Source organism: Centrocercus urophasianus, unplaced genomic scaffold (assembly GCF_019232065.1).
Source record: "Centrocercus urophasianus isolate 14NV4802_14NV808 unplaced genomic scaffold, USGS_Curo_1.0 seq_38, whole genome shotgun sequence".
NCBI classification, from domain to species: Eukaryota; Metazoa; Chordata; class Aves; order Galliformes; family Phasianidae; genus Centrocercus; species Centrocercus urophasianus.
The window spans coordinates 1,619,773-1,640,588 of NW_024884955.1; the positions used below are offsets into that span (position 1 = coordinate 1,619,773).

At 45.8% G+C, this 20,816-nt stretch overlaps 1 protein-coding gene across 5 annotated transcripts in view; it reads left to right on the forward strand.

Moving 5' to 3' along the window:
- KCNQ2 (potassium voltage-gated channel subfamily Q member 2) overlaps window positions 1-16,917 on the forward strand; it is a 56,902-nt gene extending 39,985 nt beyond the window's left edge. For 3 of the 5 annotated variants that reach the window (XM_042832390.1, XM_042832391.1, XM_042832392.1), the window contains 5 exons: window positions 5,885-6,108; window positions 6,821-6,929; window positions 7,408-7,539; window positions 15,389-15,512; window positions 16,198-16,917. In XM_042832390.1, the coding sequence (XP_042688324.1) occupies window positions 5,885-6,108; window positions 6,821-6,929; window positions 7,408-7,539; window positions 15,389-15,512; window positions 16,198-16,917 (1,309 nt within the window). Of the gene's footprint in view, window positions 1-5,884; window positions 6,109-6,820; window positions 6,930-7,407; window positions 7,540-9,843; window positions 9,952-15,388; window positions 15,513-16,197 lie in introns of all 5 variants that reach the window. The other 2 variants (XM_042832389.1, XM_042832393.1) reach the window with 2 other exon arrangements.
- The last annotated feature ends 3,899 nt before the right edge of the window (window positions 16,918-20,816 follow it).

The following is a 20,816-nucleotide window of genomic DNA, read 5'->3' on the forward strand; positions in this document are numbered from 1 at the left end:
GAGTCTCTTTCCCTGCCCCAGACACTGCTTTTGGCAGCAAGCGTGCACCTTCTCGAGTTGCCCAGAGTTTGCATGCTTTGAATGCTGGCAGGGGAACCCCCTCAGCTCTTCCCCTTAGGCCAGGCAGGCGGAAGTCCAGGAGTGGCACTGAGTGATGCAGCATGTTTGTGAAACTGGATTTTTGCATGCTTTTTTTCTGGAGTCCGTTTTAATTCTCAAAATCACCAGTCTCTGTCTCCTTCAGAAAGCCGACAAACTGCAGTTAAAAGAAACAAAACCAAAATACGTCTCTCTGATTTTCTCCATTAATTGTTCCAACTTGTATCTTTTCCTTCCTTGCTGTTTTTTTTTGGTTTTTTTTTTTTTTTTTTTTTTCTTTGCTGCTGGCTGTTCTTCTTGTGTGTCAGACTAGAGGCTAAGTGAGACGCATGCCTGAGCCTTGCGAGTACCAGAAGCCCAGAAGTAGCGTGGTAAATCCCATCTCTGAATGGGTAATGAAGAGTCAGGGGGCATGGCTTAGTTTCATGAAAGCAGTTCCTGGGTATATAGCCTGCATCTCTGAGTTAGCCTCACTACGTGTTTGGTTGGTACTTCAGCACTCCTTGAAGCTTATCCTTGAAAAGACTGGTTTCAATACTGGGTGATCATCAGATGCACAAACAGGCAAAGATTTGCTTAATAGTCCACCTGGAAAATGTACCCTACCTTCCATGCTGCTTGCATTTGCCAGGTAAGGCTGTTTTATCCTTAGAGGACGAACCATAATGCAGGGATTGCCCTCAGAGAGAGGCTCCTTCCATTGCTCAGTGCTCAGGTTGGTTTTGGCGATGGTTAAAACAAGCAGCGATATTCGTAATGCTGTCCTCTCACCTGTCTGTGTCCAATTCTGTTTTCTGGAAAATCAGCCACTCTGATCTTCATATCTTCCTTGCATGTCTTTCTAGGCATGAATTTTGAATTGCCAGTATATATATAAAGCCAGTATATCTTTTTTTTCTCCATTTTCTACTGAATTCTTTCCTGCTGTGGTCCTCATTTCATCTCCCCCATCTTGAGTTCTGTGAGGGTAAGGGAGGATGAAACAAATTGTTGCCTCAGGATCTTCTCAATCCATTGGACACCCTGCAGAGGGGGATTACAGACTGTGCTTCTTCCAGTCCCAAAGGATACTTGAATTTTGGAGTAGCCTCAAGGGCATCTTTACTGCCTGCGTCCATCCTGAGTACAACGTTGTGCACTCTGTGCTTTACTAAGACTATATGTTAACACTGGAGGGATGTAAAAATAATGTTCATGTCTGGATTGCTCAACCTTAGGGCTGCACACTGCTAGGGGCAGGCACCAGCACAGCACTTCAGTGCATCTAAGGCTGAGTGCTAAGGAGCTTAACCTAAGATACATATAAAATAACAGTGAACAGTGATGCAGTCATGGGAAATTCGGTGTAGGTAAATTAATAGGAAGCTCCTCAGGAGCCAGGGCATTGTAATGTGCTGAACCAATGATTTTAGTCAATAAATGCAATGATGGGAAGGGAAGGAATCTGCAGAGCCTTTGACTGGATTGCGGGTCTGGTGCAGTGTTTTTTTTAAAGTCTTATATAAGAAGTAATCAGCCAGGTTCAAAGATGCAATCTAGCTGTTTTGTGCTGCTCCTGAAATGCAAAGCAGCTGAGCTGGCAAATTGTTGGAAGGCACAGGACGCGAGCAGTTTGACTTTTGCCAGTGCTCAGCATCAGTTTGGGAAAAAACCCTTCTTGTTTTAGAAAGAGAGGGGTGACAGTATAGCAGATGCTGCAGAATACCAAAGACCAAGGTTAATGGCATGTGGCTGGAGCTGATGTCCCTTTGTGGTGGTTCCAGCCTTTCCAGCTGTCATTTCAGTGACCTCCTGCAACCCGAGTCTAACACTGTGGTTTTGTATGAGGAAGAGAAGAGAGGTTAAGTCCTATTTTTGATAGGACAAGAGGGAATGGCCTCAAGTTGTGCCAGAGGGTGTTTAAATTGGCTATTAGGAAGAATTTCTTCTCAGAAAGAGAGGCAGGAAGTGGCAGAGTCACTGTCCTTGGAGGCCCCTAAGGAAAGGGTAGATGTTGAACTTAGTAACATCTTAGCAATGGTTTAGTGGGCAATATTGGTGGTAAGCGGATGGTTGGACTTAGTGACCTTAGAGGTCTTTTCCAACCTTAATGATTCTATTCTGTTCTATTACTCATCAAAGCATTGGTCATGAGCTGATTAGTTTTTTTGGTTTGTTTGTTTTCTTTGTGCTCTGCTTCTAGAAATTCCATTCTTGGGGCTGAATTCACCTTTGCCATGGCTTTTCTGAAATCACTGGGTATGAATCAGCCTGCTCCTCTGATATTTCTGCTCAAGCCATGGAGAGCATTGCACACACAGACGTGTTCTTTGCTGGAGTCCCCAGTGATCCACAAAGGCTATCATTCACTCTGGGCTCTGCTGCCTGCTTTTAACAAGCTCTTTTCAGACACCATGAGCTCAGCGCAAGCTGTGGGTTGACAAACAGTCTCATTTCCCAGCAAGAGATGGCCTCTTTCTCCTGGCCGTAGCTTTTTCAGGAGAATGAGCCCTGTTACTGGTTGAGCTTGTATGCAGTGATGGATTTGAGCCCATGGCAGCCTAACTCAGCTTGGCTAGTGTTTGCTGCCTACAGAATGGAATAAGAGAATGAAACAATTGCTCAGGGATAGCTTAAAGTCAACAGCGAGAAGCTATAGGTGATTATTTACATTGATCCAAAATTACTGCTATTGTTACAATGCACGTTTTGAAAGCTACTGATTTAATACCATAGAATACTGTGGATTGAACCCCCTAGCAGAGGATTTTGGGCAGGAGCTCCTGCCCCCAGCATCCTATGGAGGATGGATGGCAATTCATCTGAAGGTCACTTCTCACGCATTTTCTTGCTGAGGGCGTTGGATGCAACTGAGCCTAAATGCAAAGCCTGCCAAAACAGTGAGCATCCTCCTGTTGGCTGCTGGGGCTGCGGTGGGTCCTGCCTCTGGGGTGGGTCCTTACATGTTCATCCAGCATGGGCTCTCATTTTTCTGTCTGGCAGCAGAGAAAAAGTCAATTCCGTTTGTATATTTTGTTCAAGTCAAGCCAAAAGCTGAAAGTCTTGCAAATCTTCCCTGAAGGTAGAAAGGAACTTTTTTTTTTTGGTGACTGAATGTGCTTTTAATGAATGCCAACCTAAAGTTACTGTGAAGATCCCGGAATTAAAGCACAGCTTGTGCTGCTGTTATGACTTTCCAGAATCCCTCATCAGAAAGCCATAATTTTCTCTCCCTTCCCCCTGCAACAAGCAGTGCTGTGTGCTCACACTGCTCTTAGCCATCATCCTTACAAGCTCTGGTTCATGTTGTGTAGGGCTGGATTCCTGCTTCCCCGTGTTCATGTCATGTTGGCCACTGAACTGAAGCTATTTGCCATCTGCCTGAGTTCCACCTGAATAGCACTTCTCTGGGACGCTGTGTCACCGTGCATGACTTTCAGGTTGAAGATGATGTTGGGCTGGCTGGCAGCTCGCAGCTCCCTGTGTGGGTGTGTTTCTCCTGGGCTCTTTCTCATTGCTCTGCAGAGACTGTGATTGCATGGAGATTGCAGGGGTTGTTCCCAGTCACGGAACTGCATGGCAGAAGGAGGACTTCAGTGAATCATTCGTGTTGTTTCATGGGTATAGAAGAGGAGCCCCCAAGCAAAGGCCCTGCTCGGCTCAGTGAGGCACTTTGAGTGCTGAATGCTGGTGCTTTGCTGACTCATTTGTGTAAAACTTCTTTTAAAAAGGACCGCATAGGTCGAAGCATTGGTGCTACTGAAGAAACACAGTAGATTCCAGGGACGTTCCTCCGTAAAATCAACCATGATACAGAAACAAAAATCCGATTGGCCTTTTTAGGATCGAATGGCAAATAGAATTTCAATCTGGCTTCTCATGCACGAAACACAGAACTGTGTTTTGACGTCTGGCTGTGTGCGATGATATCAGTAGCGTCAGGAATCTAGGCTTACAAACAGAAAGGTGTTGGGGCACATGTTTGCTCCCAGAGGGGTCCTAGCTCCACTCTGATTTTCAGCTGCACTCAGCATCTGTGGGCCCCTGGCTTTTAGGTGCACTTTGCAGATGCGCCACATGCTGGATATGAATTCCCCTGTACCTGTCTATGCAGTTTCACAGAATTAAAAATGAATCATTAATTGAGTTAATTCTGCCTTTTCTACTTGAAACTTGACGTGAACGTGTTTTGTTTGCGTCTCTCGACCTGAGATTGCAGCCCATCCTGCACAGGGCACTGCTGCCCAAGCACCTTTCTGCCCAGGTCTCTGTTCCATGTCTCACAGTGTGCAGTGACTGTAAAAATAGCACCTTCTTATTCAACAAATCTGCTCCCTGCGTGTCTTGAAGTCACATCTTCTTCCTTTTCTGACAAAGCCACGTGTCTCGTGCTGCAGATGGGGAGGGAGCTGGGATTTGCTTTGCTTCAAACATCAGCAGCCAAGTTCTTGTTAAAGAACCTCTGGTTACAGGACCTTATGCTAGGTGTGAAGGCAAGTAGGGCTGTTTGCTTCTGAATTTCAAGGTGGAGCTGTGGAGAGACAGGAGAAAAACAGACCTTTGGTTGGTGCCCTAGAAACCCAGTGTGAAAATCAAAATTCTAGCAGTGTTCTGCCTGCAAATGGAGGCCGAGTGTTTGCAGCACAATAAGTGGCTGCTGCAATGGTACAGAGTATTGGAAAAACTATCCTTAGTTTTATTCAGTTTTGCACTGCTTCTTTATGAAATATGAGCTCCATGCACAAATACCTTGCACTGGTTGTCTGACCTCTATTTGTATACTTGAATAAGCAATTGCTATTCAGAGAATATCAAATCATCCCAAACTGTTTGCAGTTTGGCTCCCCCAAGGTTGTCTCTAAGCCTTTTCGTAAGGATTCATCCTCGCTTTTTGGTTTGGAATCTTGGTGTGAGAATTTTGTCCTCTTTGTTTGGATGGAAGCTTTTAATTACCGATCTCGGAATGTGTAAAATAATGAAAGCTGGCTCAGCAGACTGCTTCTCGGTGAGATCATCTCTTCTTCCCAGAGTGATCTTTTTGCTTTGTTAACAGAATAGGACTCTGATAGAAAAACAGCAGTTAAGTGCCGTATTTTGAGGTTGTATGTTTTCCTGGTGATGGTGCCCGTAGCTGACCTGTAGCTACGTCATAGTTAGCTTGTAGATTAAATCTTCATAGGATATAAAGGACTTGCATGTTTCAGTATTTACATATGTGACTGGGCAAAGATGAACTCTCTGTAAGATATATAAGGGGCACCTTCTGTTTTAGGAGGGGGAAAGACAGTCTAGTGAAAGAGGGGCAGGTCTGAGCACCAGGAATGAAGTGTTTCCAAGTGAAGTTAAACACTGAAGGCCAAGGCTTTTTTCTTGGTATTCTCTTACTGGATGTAGGGCTTCGAAAGGCAGTTGTGAAAGAAAAGCTTCCTTGCTCATGATCGGAGCCGATCAGTGATTTAAGGACTCATAACCTCATTGTTAACGTCATTCTGTCCCGCCAGCCCTGGCATCCCACGAGGGGCTTCTGTTTAAGTCCATATTATTTTTTCTCTCTTAAAAATCATTCCCATTTCACTCATTATGGCGGAAACATTTCTACTACGCTTTATTAAAAAAAAAAAAAAAAAAAGCAATAACAAAATGAATATATATTTTTTTAAAAAGCCAACAGCAAAACTACATCTCACTGCTGCTTGGAAGTGCTCTTGGTTTCTAAATGGCTGGTGGGGAAGGACTGCGTGGTTTCCAGAATGACTCCTCCTGCTGTCTCCTTTTTGTCTTTGTTTCAACGTGTTTCTCTGAACAGTCAGAAGGTCAGTTTGAAAGATCGTGTCTTCTCCAGTCCCCGCGGTGCTGGCACCAAAGGGAAAGGCTCTCCACAGGCTCAGGGCATCCGGAGGTCCCCCAGTGCTGACCAGAGCATCGAGGACAGTCCCAGCAAGGTGCCCAAGAGCTGGAGCTTCGGAGACCGCAGCAGAGCCCGGCAGGCTTTCCGCATCAAGGGAGCTGCATCGCGGCAGAACTCCGAAGGTGTGGCCTTGGGGTGCTCTGTGGGATCCCAAAACCCCATCCCTCTCCCTCACCACCCCACGTTAAGCAATCCTGTTAAGCAGACCTATTTGGTGGCAAACAGAGTTAAGTCCAGCTGGTGACCTGATGCTAGTGGTGTTCCCCAGAGGTTACTGTTGGGGCCAGGTATGTTTAGTTAATCTCTGTGGATGATTTGAATGAGGGGATTTTGTGCACCCTCAGTAGGTTTGCAGATGACACTGAGTCGGGAGGAAATGTTGATCTGCATGAGGGTAGAGAGGCCCTACAGAGGGATCTGGACAGGCTGGATCGATGGGCTGAGAGAACTGGGATGGTTCAGTGTGGAGCAGAGGAGGCTCAGGAATACCTCACAGCTCCCTACAGTGACTGAAAGGAGGTTGGGGCTCAGCCTCTGCTCCCAGGTAACAGCATCAGAACTAGAGGTGATGGACTTAAGTTGCACCAGGGGAGGGCCAGGTTGGGTGTTGGAAAAAATTTCTTCTCCAAAAGAGCACTGATGCAGTCGCATAGCTGCACAGGGAGGTGGTGGGGTCACCATTCCTGGAAATGCTTAGGAAATTTGGAGATGTAGCACTTGGGGACATGGTAGAAATAGGTAAACAGTTGGATTTGATTTTAGTGGTTTTTCCCTGCCTGGCCCGACATGAGAATGCTAACACACTGCTTTTTATTCCTGCTTTTCCAAACTCAGAAGCAAGCCTGCCTGGAGAAGACATTCCTGATGAGAATAAAAGCTGCAACTGTGAGTTTGTGACAGAAGATTTAACACCAGGACTGAAAGTCAGCATCAGGGCAGTGTGGTAAGAGAGGGAGAAGGGGAAAGAGGTTTGGAAACATAAGCGATAGAATAAAATGAAATACGAAGTCCAAGCAAATGCTGAAATGCCTGTGTTGCAGGCTGCTTTTCCCCTGGGTGGCCTGCCCTCCTTCACGGAAAATTCTGCCAGAAAGGGAATTTTTGCTGAGGGAAGTTAAAAATGCAGAAACAGGAAAATCCCCTGCAGGGATGCATCCAAGCAATTGCTCTCACTCGCTCTGAGATTTAATGCTGACATTTATAAAAGCAGTGTGGAGCGGAGATGTGCCCAGCTGATAGTCCGGAGGTCATCGGTGTCCCCTGGTGCTCACAGGACTTCAGCCCCCACCAGCCCCTTCCCTTCTCCTATTGCCATGTTGGGCACAGGGTGTGGATCTGCTCTGGTTCCCTTCCAGCTCCCAATGGGTTTTAGATGCCACCAGGTGAGTCAGGGACTTTATTTTTCCTTCCCTCTCTTGCAGCATTATGCGATTTCTCGTCTCCAAACGCAAGTTTAAGGAGAGCCTTCGGCCCTACGATGTGATGGACGTCATCGAGCAGTACTCAGCTGGCCACCTGGACATGCTCTCCCGGATTAAAAACCTCCAATCCAGGCAAGAGACCCCTCTGCTTGCTTCACTTTGCCCCTGCTTTTTGTTCATCACACAGATGTTGCCATGAGAGACACTTTCCCTTGCAGCTACACCTTAATCTTTTTCCTCCTTAAGAGAAAGTTCAGAGGAAGCATCGCCGCATGTGGCTGGGACCCATGGGGATGAGCAGGACTGAGCACATGCAGAGCAAGCACTGGGGTTATGCCATTAAATCTGCCTCTTATCCACCTCAGGACAGCTTTGACAGTTCTGAACTAGATTTCTCTCTTTCCCCACACACAGAACCCATGACATCTACAGCTCACCTCCCTGCAGGTATTTCTTTAGGAGTTTCATCCATTTTGCGCCTTCCATGGCCCCTGTGCTCCATGCCGATGATCAGACCCCTATCCAAGGCAGCTCTGTTGGTTCAGCAGAAGTGGTCATAGCTCTGCTGATCACAAGGACACCCAGAGCAGGAAGTAGGGTTTGGCATTGGGCTGTCTGTGGTCAGAGTCATTTACCATTTACTTTAACAATTATATAATGAAAGTGTTTCCCTTGTTGACTGCAGCAGCCCAGCTTCTGCTGGAAGCCACTTGGGGAAATTTTTCCTTTAATTTCCAGCCTATTTTGGTTATGAAAATCTGCAAAAAAAAAAAAAAAAAGTTTTCAGATATGCATGCAGGAATAGAATAGGAAATTTGTCTTATGTAAAAGAGGAATCTCTCTCATCCTAATCTCTCAAAGACGCTTTAACTCTGCTATTTCTGATGCTCACGCAGTGGAGCTAACTTTCTCAGTGTGCTGCATGCTGTGCATTTCCTATTCCCAGCTCTACTGTCAGAAGGTAAATTCTCCCTTGCAATGAAAATTAAAATATCCCAGAGAATTTCCTCTCTCTGAGCCTCTCACCCCCACTCAGTACAAATTCAGTGATTATGAATCTGAGATGCACAGCTGAATCTGGAGGGGGAAGAAGAGGAGGAAGGGATTGATATTTCCCGATCTGAATAAGCTGGAACATGAAACCTCCGGGTTGCCTCTGCAGTGGGGAGTGAGCCATTGGGTTGGCATCTCTACTGGCTCCAAGTGGGACACCTGAGTGCTCAGCCCCAGAACAATGCCATCTGTCCCCATCAGTCCTATTGGCATTCCCCAGTGTGCTGCCAAGACAAAGTTGTTGTTTTTTAGGGAGATAAGGAACTGAAGCATTTGAAGATGAAACTGAATTGTCCCTTAACTTCACTAGTGGGACAGTGAGGCTGCAGTGCCTAGGACTGCCATCCATCCCACTGCAGGGAAGTCAGGAGGACCAGAATCTTCCTTAAAGTCACATGTGAAGAATCTGGATTTGGGATCTAGAGCTGATGAGTAGCTTCACTGGTTTCCCTGTTCCCACCAACTAGAACAGTGATAGAGATGGCAGTGTAGCCCCTTAGGACACCAAGAGATGCCCTATTATGACCTGCCCAGTCCAACTGGAAGGGACACTCTGTAGCCAGGGCATGATGCCTTGGTGGCCATGGCCAATGCTGGGACGTGAGCTGGATCTAGGAATGCAGTGCACCCATAGGTGGAGCCCAGCGAGGCTGTCCTGGGTCGGCTTGGAGAACTTTTATTTTTGTTCTCCTGTCCTGCAAACTGCAGTGCTCTCCTGCCTGCTCAGCTCCATGGGTCTGTCTGTGTTGTCCCACAGCCAGGGCTGGGGATTAAAGCACATTCAGGCACTTCTCTGGGGGGTTTACCTGCACTTTCCTCTTTAATCACAAATGTCTCTGTCACTGTGTCGTGTCTGTAATGTGCTCTTTTCAATGTTGTGTTCATGCTGTCTCGTGTCTCATCTCTTGCCAACCACGGATGTCCCCCATTCATTCAGTTCCACAGTCCCACAGTGTATCTCACCGACTCCAACAGCTCGTGTATTTCTGAGCTAGCTGAGGGTGCATCATCTGGCAGTGTAACTGAAAGGAGAATGAATGTATGTTGTTTCATGTCCAACCGTCTCGATGGAATAGTGCTGCAAATATATTCCAGAGGGTAGAGCATGTTATCTGTTAAATCTGGGGTGGGAGGGGGTTATTCTCCTAAACAGCAGTGGTGCCAAAAATCTCCAAGTCTTACCCCAGGGTGGGTAATGTTTCACCGGCAACCAGGCGGTAGGAGAGCAACTTCTGTTTCTAGCGGAATATATTTTCAATTTCTCTCTCTTTCTGTCGTTCTGTTTTTCAGTTGTTTCTTTCTGCAACTTTCTGACCAACTTTTCTCTACGTGTTGCTTCATTATGCATTTTGCTGGTGTCTTTTCTCTTATTTACTTTGCCAGGATAGATATGATTGTGGGTCCCCCGCCCCCTTCAACTCCCCGGCATAAGAAGTATCCAACCAAAGGACCCATGTATTCTTCCAAAGAATCTCCCCAATACTCGCCTAGGTTAGGATTCACCAAAATGCCGCTTTCTCTGGATTTTTCATTTGCTTAATGTCAAACCCCTTTCATGCCAGTTATATGACGGCATTTATCACTTAGCAGCTTGCTAAATCGTGACTCAGAACGGCTTGCTACTCTGAGTATGATCTGATTTACTTGCAGTAATGAGCTTTCACACTAGGCAAGCCAAAGGAAAAAAAAAAGGACATACCTACCATCATTGGTAACTATCAGTTTCTTCAGCTGGTCTGTTGTCAGTCTTCTCCCAATACAAGAAAGACAAGGAGCTGTTAGAGACAGTCCAGAGGAGGGCCACAAAGATAATCAGAGGGCTGGAGAACCTCCCCTATGAAGACAGGCTGAGGGAGCTGGGCTTGTTCAGCCTGGAGAAAGAAGGCTGTGGGGGTGACCTCATTGCAGCCTTCCAGTACCTAGAGGGAGCGTACAAACAGGCAGGGAGTCAATGCTTTACAAGTAGATAATGGGAGGAAAAGGGCAAGTGGTTTTAAGTTGAAGGAGGGAAGATTTAGGTTGGATGTCAGGGGGAAGTTCTTTACTGTGGGAGTGGTGAGATGCTGGCACAGCTGCCCAGAAAGGCTGTGGATGCCCCCGTCCCTGGAGGTGTTCAAGGCCAGGTTGGTTGGGGCCCTGGGCAGCCTGGTCTAGTATAAAATGCGGAGGTTGGTGGCCCTGCATGTGGCAGGGGGTTGGAGATTCATGATCCTTGAGGTCCCTTCCAACCTTGGCCATTCTGTGATTCTATGATGACTCTCCAAGTTGGTGCTGACATTTAGCTTTTTAAAATATCATATTTTATCAGACTGTCTTCAAATGTAACAGGTGGAATATTTACCCACAAAGCCAGTGCAACCCAAACCATCTACTTTCTGAAAGATCAAGGGGAGGATCCTTTGTTTGTGGCCCTTTGGACTGTGAAATGAGTTGATCTTGGTGGGCAAATTAAGAATGAAGTGTTTCATGCTGAGCAATCTCTTTTTGCTGATGCAGCTCTACTGACCATGGAGGTAGAGGTTCTGTTGCAATGTTACCACCATAAGACTCATATTCAGGAAAAGGTCCTGCTCTGGTCTGCAAAAAGAGCCCAATCCAGCCTATAGCCACTCAGTGAAATACTTTTTTGTTGCCATTATTAAGTTCTCACATTAGTTAGAGCTATGCTCATAGCTGATGCTGTGAGGACCATCTTTCCACCAAGCCACTCATTTTGGGGCATTCTCATGTCTGGGCAGCAGATAGCTGCATTTTCACCACTGAGACTTCTAGAGCCCAAGGCAGGTAGAAATATTTACTAGAAAGCCACTTTCCATGTGCAAACAGTAGGTGATTTTCAAATACAGTGAGCTTAGCCTCAGGTATGTTTTTCTAAATATACTTGCCCTCCCGAAGTGCTAATACATGACAAATCTCTTGAATTTTATTTAAGCTGCTCTGAGTAATCTTCACTAGCAGGATGTGAGTGAAGAGAATACTGAAAGCTTACCTTTCCCACTCAGCAGGTTCAAAAATAAAGTAAAATAAGTAGAGAATTTTCCAGGAGCCCCAAAATTCATGCTTGGGGAAAAAAAAAAAAAAAAGATGCTTTCAGAAAAGCATTTTTTCCCCAGTTCTCCCTCCCTCAAATGATGAGGCCCAAACTAATCTTTAAAAACAAAATAAATCTTTTATCTGGACCAATGTTTTGATATGAAATTAAAAAATAGGGATTCAACTGGATTTTGCTCCATTAACCTTTTAGATGCAACCAGCCTTGAAGGGCTGGGCAAGATTTCCACATGGAAACAAATGTTCTGCACATAGGATGGGCACAAGGCGAGGAGGTCCAAACTCTGGGTCAGGCTTAGCTGTTGCTCTTCCTTTTCAGCACATTCCTATTTTAGCCAAATGTTGCCCACGCAGAGAATTGGGTTTAATTCCTCCCGGTGGCTGATTTAAGGTAGACCTGTTTTGAAATAGTTGCAATTCAGTTGGAATTCATAGGCAACAGAATATTGGTCAAAATACGTCTAGAGCAAACTTGATTGAAAAATGGGGAGGTAAGGAGCAGTCACGTGACATGGATGAAGGGGGTTTGGCTTCAATGCCTGGATTGTGTTAAAAAAAATATAATTAAAACAGATAAAGAAAACAGAAAGTAATTGAATATATATTCCCAAACACTTCATTTTTATCTCATTTGAGCCGTTTGACCTTTTGATGTCTGCTTCTGGCCTGAGGGTGACATATTACACCTCTTTGCATGTACTGTCAGCATGGAAGCGTAATGAAGCATGAGAAAACCTGCACTGTGGCTGATGCAAGAATTTACATTTTTTTTATATCATGAGAAAGAAGGAAAGATATCAAAGTTCACTTCAAAGAGCAACCGCCCTTCTCTCCCCCTCCCAAACTAAGACCCAGCAGAGCGTGTCACAGGCAGCAGATGGCACAGCTTGTCATGCATCGCTAGAAATCTTGGAATCATCTTCTGCTGTGAAGGGAAGAGCGTGGGTCTGCCTCTTCTGAAGCCCCAGCTGAGGGCTTCCCTCTGCACACGTGTCTTCAGCACAGCCAAGATAATGTTGGGAATGCACAAGGTTGTCCATGAGACGTAGTGCAGAAGGGGGTTTGGCATCTCTGGGAAGATACGTGGTCCCTTGTCATGCCATAAGAATATATGCTATTCCTCACCGCTTGCGAAGGTGAAATGTATCCATTCTTGGTCTTTTGAGCTTTGTTGCCTTTGTTGGATAAGACAAACTCTTTCAGAGTGGCTAAAAGGGCCACCTGCCCTTTGCTGATGACTGTGCCTTTGCAGTGCTCAGATGAGATTGCCTTAGCACCGTTGGGTTCTCAAGAGGAAATTCCTCTTTTATTAGACAAGGTGGAAGGAAAATTCCGCGTTTTGCTGAGGGTAGGAGCACTCTCCACAGGTTTCTGGCTTCTGCCATGAGGAGCAAAGGAATGAGTGATCTTGAGCCTGGTTTCTCCTACCAGGCACCAGGGCTCACTTCACCTTTTTCTGCACTGAAGCCAGTGTTCCACAGCTGCCAGCATCCCAAGGTCCATGAGACTAAGGTGACATCAGGCTCTGGTTTCTCAGGGCTGCAGAAGATGTTACGGCTGGATCATGGCATAGCTGGGAACAGAATGATCCTGACAGGAGTTCTGTCAGGCTTTGCTATGAAGGATATACAGGCAAGGGCTTCTGAATGCCTTATGGATGAGTTCTGTGAAACTCTGCTTATGAATCACAACAGGTCTATAGGAAGTTGTATCCCACCACACAGCTTCTCTGTGTGGGGTGGTTGATCACTCCATCTGTGAAGTACACCCAGCCTGTACTTCCCTTGGGTCCTGTGAGGCTCACTTACTGGATAGCTTTTCTTTTAAAGATGTGGAAGAAAGCAGAAGTCCTTCCTGAAATTCTGCCAAATTAGAAATAGGGTTGCAAGAGACTCTCTGCTATTACAGTATACAGTAAGATGGCCGTGTTTGGTTTTTCTCTCTGTCACTGTCCTGCCTCTCTGCTCTACTCCCCAACTGTTGAAGGACATTTCATTTTCACTAGTACACACATTTTGGTGTTAGCATTGTGCTAGATGTGGCAGAGTACCCTGATCTTTCTTGGCCTTCCCCAGTATTCGGTAGCAATTAGGCTTTGAGCCTCTTAAAAATGCATGTTCATTGCTTTACTAGTTTACTTGCTTGTGCATACAGGACAGGAGTTCATACAGTGGCTGTACTACGCCTTGACTTGTGATTCCAAACCAAGGTAGCCTGAGGTATCTGATTTAATACCTCTTTGCTTACATGGTAGCAACGTTGTTGTAGGATTTCTTGTGCTGTATGTCGTGTCAGTAATTGCATCCCTTGTTGGGAGTTCCTGTACATGTCAATAATTTGCTTCTCCCATTACAAGAGAGAAATAAGGCATGCATATTCCTCACACTTGTAATTACAGCAGTTGGTGCTCCTTGCACTGCTGTGCTTATGTTGCTAAGCAAAGGATCAAACATGACTTTTTAAATTGAATGGCATTTTGTCACGTCCTTGCCCAAATGAAGGATGTTCTGGGATCAAAGATAAACTCCAAAACAATGGTTGACTTATATTTTCTGTCTTTGGTGTGATGTGCTCACCCACTTCATCCCTTTGAGCCAGATCTTCTGGTGCTGCAAACTGTTGTCGCTTTGATATAACCCAAGGGAGCTGCGTTGGTCTATACCCACTGATATCTGTCCCTTTACGTCAACAGCTAACATACATACTAAGTCCCTGTCACGTGTGAAGAAAACAGATGGCTCTTGTGTTGGAAATAGCCTCACATCTCATTCCTTTCCTTGTTTTTTGTTTGTTCATTTTCCCGTCTGTCTGTGTTCAGCTCCTTCCTTTTCCTCCTCCTGGTGCATGGACCCATGGCCCACACAGCAGAACTGCGTAAGAAGCATTTTGAGTTTTCCACTCAAGATACCTCAACTTGATTTCAGTCAGATTAATTAACCCTTCTTTTCCCTTGCCACCCTTACTTTTGGTGCATTATGCAAGAGTAAAGTTTGCCTGGCATAGAATTGTATTATGAACCAGGCTGCCATTAAGAATCCATTCCAAAACTGGGTTGCTTCCCTGGCTTTGGAGGGATCAGATAATTGACTTCCAGCTTCCAAATTGGCTCTGCTCTCCTCTTTCCTGAGGTGTTTATGAACCCAGTTATTTTTGGACTGGGAAGGAGGAAGTGCAAATGTAACGTGTGTAAATAACTTGTCACCAAACAGTGTGCCCAGTCTGCACATGCTGCAAGAACGTCCTCTGATGTTGACAGTGTGGAGCCCTGCTAATAGAAAACATCTAATGATACAGGTGAGAGCTGCAGCAGCACTGAGATGGAGGCAATTTGGTATTGCTTGGTGTGTTATGACCAAATTCAGCATAATTCCACTAAAACAGTACCACAGCTGTTTGTTTGGATCTGAGGGCAAGGGGCTCATTTTCATGGACATGAGAATTACGCGCCTACATTTGCATCGAGGAGAAGAGACTTCTGCAAAGACTGAAAAAAAATCCCACCAACATATGCTAGACAGAAAACTTGATCTTCCCCCAAAATAATACAGCCTCAGTGCAAATAAAAAGCTAATTGATTTGGAAGAAAGCCAGCTACAGCGATTCTTTGCAGCGGGTAAATTTACTGTGCATAATGTGCCAGATTTTATCTGTATAAACAGAAACGGATAATTTCAAACTCTGCTAATACTGCTCTGAATTTTGCATCTGAATTAACACTTCAGTGCCACTGCGTGTCTGTGAGTAATTTGGAGTGCTAGCGGGGAGAAAGGCTGCTGCTTTATCCCCCAGAGGAGCGATGAGCAAAGCCCCCTCGCCTGCTGCCTCCGACTGACTCCAGTCCTTTTCCGGGGATGGGGGGATTTTCTGATCCTGGTAGAGTTGACCAGATAGTTGGGAGAGGATCCTCCATGACCGACAAGGATCGGACCAAAGGCCCAGCCGAGGGGGAGCTGCCTGAAGACCCCAGCATGATGGGCAGACTTGGGAAAGTTGAAAAACAGGTGCGTTGGGGTGTGAGGGGTTCCTGTCCATGGGTATTACCTGCATTGTGGTGTTGTTTGGGGTTTGGGTTTGTTTGTTTGTTTGTTTCATTCCAATTGGATATGATCATTTGGAAGCAAAACTAAGAGCAAACAATGTTTTGCAAAGGAAGCAATGGGTTTTATGAAAGGCCATGAAATGTCTTCAAAGCCTCAGAACAGATTCAGGCATTTAGAAGTCTGTTTCTTACAGGCTTTCTGTTTCTTTTTTGAAGAGTCTACCAAAAATCTGTTTTTGAAGATGGCACAGTGCCACTCTGTTAGACGAGCCCATGAGCCTGGCTGCTGCAGCTGCCAGCCTTGCTGAGCATGGAAATCCTCCCAGAGAGTGAGACCCAGAAATCCCACTGAGCACCTGAGCCCAGGCAAGGGCCAGATGCAACAAGGAAGTGAGAGATGGGGGAAGGATTTAAGTGTCCTCCAGCTTTCCTGGAATTTGATGCGTGACAGAGAGATCACAGGAGATGAAGGAGTCACGCTAACGAGGAGGAGAATTAAAGGTTGTTTCAGAATATGACAGATATGTACTGAAAGTTCTGCGTTGGTGTAGGTTGGTAGGCAGTAAAGTCCAGGCCCACGTTTGTACCTTGGTGGACTGGAAGCTGCTCATCCTCAGGATGTAGTGCTGGAATGTGGTGTTTTGCAGGTTCAGTCGATGGAGAAGAAGCTGGACTTCCTGGTGAACATTTACATGCAGAGAATGGGTATCCCACCGACGGAGACGGAGGCCTACTTCGGGTCCAAAGAACCAGACCCAGCCCCTCCCTACCACAGCCCCGAAGACAGCAGGGAGCACATCGACAAGAACGGCTGCATCATCAAGATCATCAGGTCCACCAGCTCCATGGGTCAGAAGAACTTCTCAGCTCCGCCGGCCCCGACCAACTCGTGCCCGCCCTCGACGTCGTGCCAGCAGCAGCCCTACCAGCGGCAGAGTCACGGCTCCTCGCCCGTCGGAGACCCCGGCTCGCTCGTCCGCATCCCACCTCCACCCTCCCACGAGCGCTCCCTGTCAGCCTACAGCGGCGGGCACAGGGCGAGCGCAGAGTACCTGCGGAACGAAGACATTACCACCAAACACCACGAGAGCGCCCTGAGAGACAGCGACACGTCCATCTCCATCCCCTCGGTAGACCACGAGGAACTGGAGCGCTCTTTCAGCGGCTTTAGTATTTCCCAGTCCAAAGAGAATTTGGACATCCTTAACAACGGTTGCTATGCGGCCGTGGCCAAAATCAGACCCTACATTGCGGAAGGGGAATCGGACACCGATTCTGACCTCTGCACACCCTGTGGCCCTCCTCCCAGGTCGGCCACGGGCGAGGGACCCTTCAGTGACATGGGCTGGTCAGCCCCCCGGCAGTGAGGGCCCTGTGCAGCCTCAAGCCATGGCCGAGTCCCGGCAGCTGCCCGCTCCAGCTGTCCTCGTGTCGAACTTCTCAAGGAGATGGACAGCTAAGGGTTTCCTCCATCTAGGACATCCTTAGCTGCTGGATGCTTTCTTGCAGCTTACTCTGGGGGGCAATGAGCAGACCCAAGCCTGCGGGAGTGGAAGAGGTCACGGTGGTGAGCGAACTGGAGCCGTGAAGTCCAGATTTCTTTCATACTCTCTTTCTAAGATCCTTAGGTGAAATTCTTTCATGGTGCAGGATAGGCAATTTGCATTTCTTCTGAATGTTTAGAGATGTGGGGCAGGAATAAATCACCCGGCCAGGGCTTTTGGAGGTCACATCAAGTGGTATTGAGCAGTGTCACATGGCAGTTGCCATACCGTGGCACTGGTGATTACACCTTTCAGTATTTTGGAGTCGCAGAATGAACACGTGTCAGTTTCTAGCTTAGATTTTAGGTCGCATGAAAATTGCTGGAGCGATATTACTCTGTGGTTCACCATTAACAGTCAGGAAGATGGGAGAGTTCCAAAATAATACATGAAAATTTTGTGCATGTCCCTGGAGGAGTGGGACAGTGGCTAGAATATTTGTATAAACAGAAGTTGTGGCCTTCAAGTAGGACAGGTTAGGGGAATGTTCTGAACCAGCATGGTTTGGAAATTCTCCTTGTCCAACAGCTGAGGAAAATGAAAAACTCATGAGTACGAGCTTGAATGCAAGAGCTGAGACAACCCAGGGAACATAGAAATAAGACAGAGAAGGAGAATAAGTGACTGTGTGGCTGGAATTTTATATTTTAAACCATGTATTATCTTCAATTATCTCTCTCCTTCCGTTGACATGCCCTGGAGGTGCTTTGGAAGCAATGGCGAACCAAAGGCAACTCCTCCGTAGGGCCATGGTGTAAAACTGTTCTTACGGCCAGCAGGGTTGTTGCGGAGTCACAGCAACAGCAGTCCGAAGGGAAATGTGCAAGACGCTGCAGTTCCCGCATTGCTGCAAGCTAAGTGCTGAGCTCCATCCTTTTGAATTCCTGTTGGTCAGAGCAGGCCCTTTTCTTACAGTTTGCGTTGTGCCTGAACACTTTTGCACACACTTATGCCCCGTGAAAATCCTCCCTTTCTTCTTCTGCCCTGGCGAGAATCTCACACCCCTGTTCTCTGGACATCCTTTGGCTTGTTTGGATCTCTTGAGCTGAATTAAGAGGTACTTCTTTGTTTCGTCATGAACTTTCAGAAGCCTCTTAACTGTGTGTGCCCACAAGTTGTGCCAATCCAAATCTGCCCCATTTTGTTGTTTCTGTTCGTCTTGGAAGGATCATCGTGTTGCTGTCAGGAACTCCAGCAGTATATTCAGCTGGGGGAGGGTGAGGGGAAAAGTGATGCTCAGTATTTCTTTTGGGACCAAAAAAAAGCCACAAAGTGATCTTTTACATGGATAGAGAGATTTTTTTTTTTTGCAAGAGAATGGATCAAAGTGTGTTTTGGGATCTGTCTCCAAGCCTAGGACAAACAGTGTTGTGCCTCTGATGCCTCCTGTGTACCTACAGCCCAAATCCTGTGTGTTTTTTTTTGCAATAGCCAGGGCTGTATCTGATTTTAAACCCCATCTCTCCACTATCTCCCCATGTTGTACCAACAGCTTCTGAGGGTATTTAGGTGACAGCTTAATTTCTGCGTGGCCTTTCAGAGGTTGAACATTGATTTGTTTGGGTTGAAGGGAGAATCGCGGCTTCCTCTTCCTGTTTGCTTGGCAGCAGCCAGGTGAAACCCAAACTGTTTTAGCCTTTGGGAAGATGTGGGTGCATCTGTGAGCTTACAGACAGGAGGTAAAACCACCCTTTGGTAGTGCTCAGACTAACATGCAGGGCTCCACATGGGATCAAGGAGTGGGGGAGTAATCTGAGTGTAAAATGGCTGTAGATTGTGCAGATTTGGCCTTGCTGTGTTGCAAGGTTAGATTCCTTCAGGTAGAGCAAGATTTTCACCAAATCAGAGATAATAAGCATTTGCAATCTTTTTTATTATTACTAATTATTATTATTATTATTATTTTTGGCAACTACTTTTTGAGACCTGCTGGAAATCTGGCACAGAATGCTCCATATAAGGATGAGGGTGATGATATGTGATCCTATTACAGCAGAGATATTTGCCTGGTCTTTAAATATAGGTGACAAAGCCAATAGTACTTCAAGGCACAATATAAGTGGAATATAGTTTTCATCGTGTCCTAAATTTGAAGCTCTGTTGGCTCTGATTTGAATGTGCATTTCCCAGTTCTTTCTCTTGCCCAGCTGATGCTATACCCTCTAACACAGGTAATGCCAGTGTGTCCTGAGGAGAAATAGTTCCGCTGTGTCCACTGTAAGTTTGCCACATTGCAGTCCTTTACCTCTTTAGGGACTGCATAGGAAGAATTGTTCCCCTCTTTAGACCAAAGTCTATAAAGATTTCCTGACTTGTAGCTTTAAAATGTTTTACTTCTGTCCCTCAATCACAGAAAACAAGTTTTATATCTGTACAGCATAGATCGTATCTTACTGCTACAAATTTCATCAAGAATTGTTTGGAAGAGATAAGCAATGTTGCATTCTGATCCATAGCATCATTTCAAAGAACTTCTGACCCCTTCGACCACAGCCATCCCATAAATCACCACTTCTTGTTCATCCTGGCAAAAAGGCTTGACCTGGATTTTGGGGTTAACTTTATGCCAGAATTGATTCCAAATAATGTTCTTATTTCAAAGAAATGATTCATGGCTGTGTGAGTGGGAACAGAGCCTGCTCTAACTAAAGGTTTTGTTCTTTATCAGCAGAGCTCCTTGCAAAGCCTTCACTTTCAGTCCCTCGATTTCCCAATGCTTATATCACACACTCCTGGTGATGATCTCCCCCCAGAAGTCTTAACCACCAGGTTAAAAGAAATAAATTGGTTTTACTTTGCTCATAAGGCAGTCCCAGATAAAGACTCTTAAAATGACATGCAGGCCAACTTTGTCCTTTTGCTGAGCCTCTCTTGGGCTGTCTTTGCTCCCCTATTCCTCCTGTTCGGTTTCTTATTTTTTGTCAGACCCCAAAGGGCGGAAAGAAGCTTCAGGCCATGCTATGTGTGAACACAGGAGAGCTGAAGAGCACTTGAAGGTCCCAATTTCCAGCAGGCTATCTTGAACTCCCGAGCTGCCCGTGCTCACGTGGACACAAATTCTACGGATGACTCCACCTGTGGGATGGGGTAATCCCTGACACGCTCCCTGCCAAGAGGGAGCTCAAGTTGCCTGAGATATCTGTGACAAGAGATGTGGCTGGAGATGCTGCAAGCTCCATGCAGGTGGCCTTTCCCAACGTGACCTTGAGACATAAGAACAGAGCACTAGCCATAAGTCGCATTTCCCAACATTTGGGAAGAGACTTTAATGTTACTCCAGTGCAGATTTTGTATGTGAATTTCCTTGTTGACTCATTTTCTTATTAATAATTTTTAGAACAAGAATATCAAGGAACTCGCTGAAAAAATAGGACAAATCCTGTTCAGCTCAGAAAGCCATTACAGTTCTTTAGTCAGACTATGAGATAGATCAGGTTTTCTAAAAATGTGTTTTGTTTCAAATGCTGCTTAATAGATCCAAACAAATTCTGCGGGGCCATTGCTCTTTACAGATAAATAGATATATTTTTACATTTCTAATTGATTTTTAGGATTTTAAATTGAATTTTTAGAACAAGTTTGTATAATCTACCTGAAAAGCCAGAGCATTGCTGCAGATACAAGCGCTCCCCTTCCTTACTGTTACCCAAGAGAAAGGAAAGATGTATTTCTTCCTTCTTTTCTCAGGAGGGAGCTACTGCAAGCCTCATTTCCTTTATATC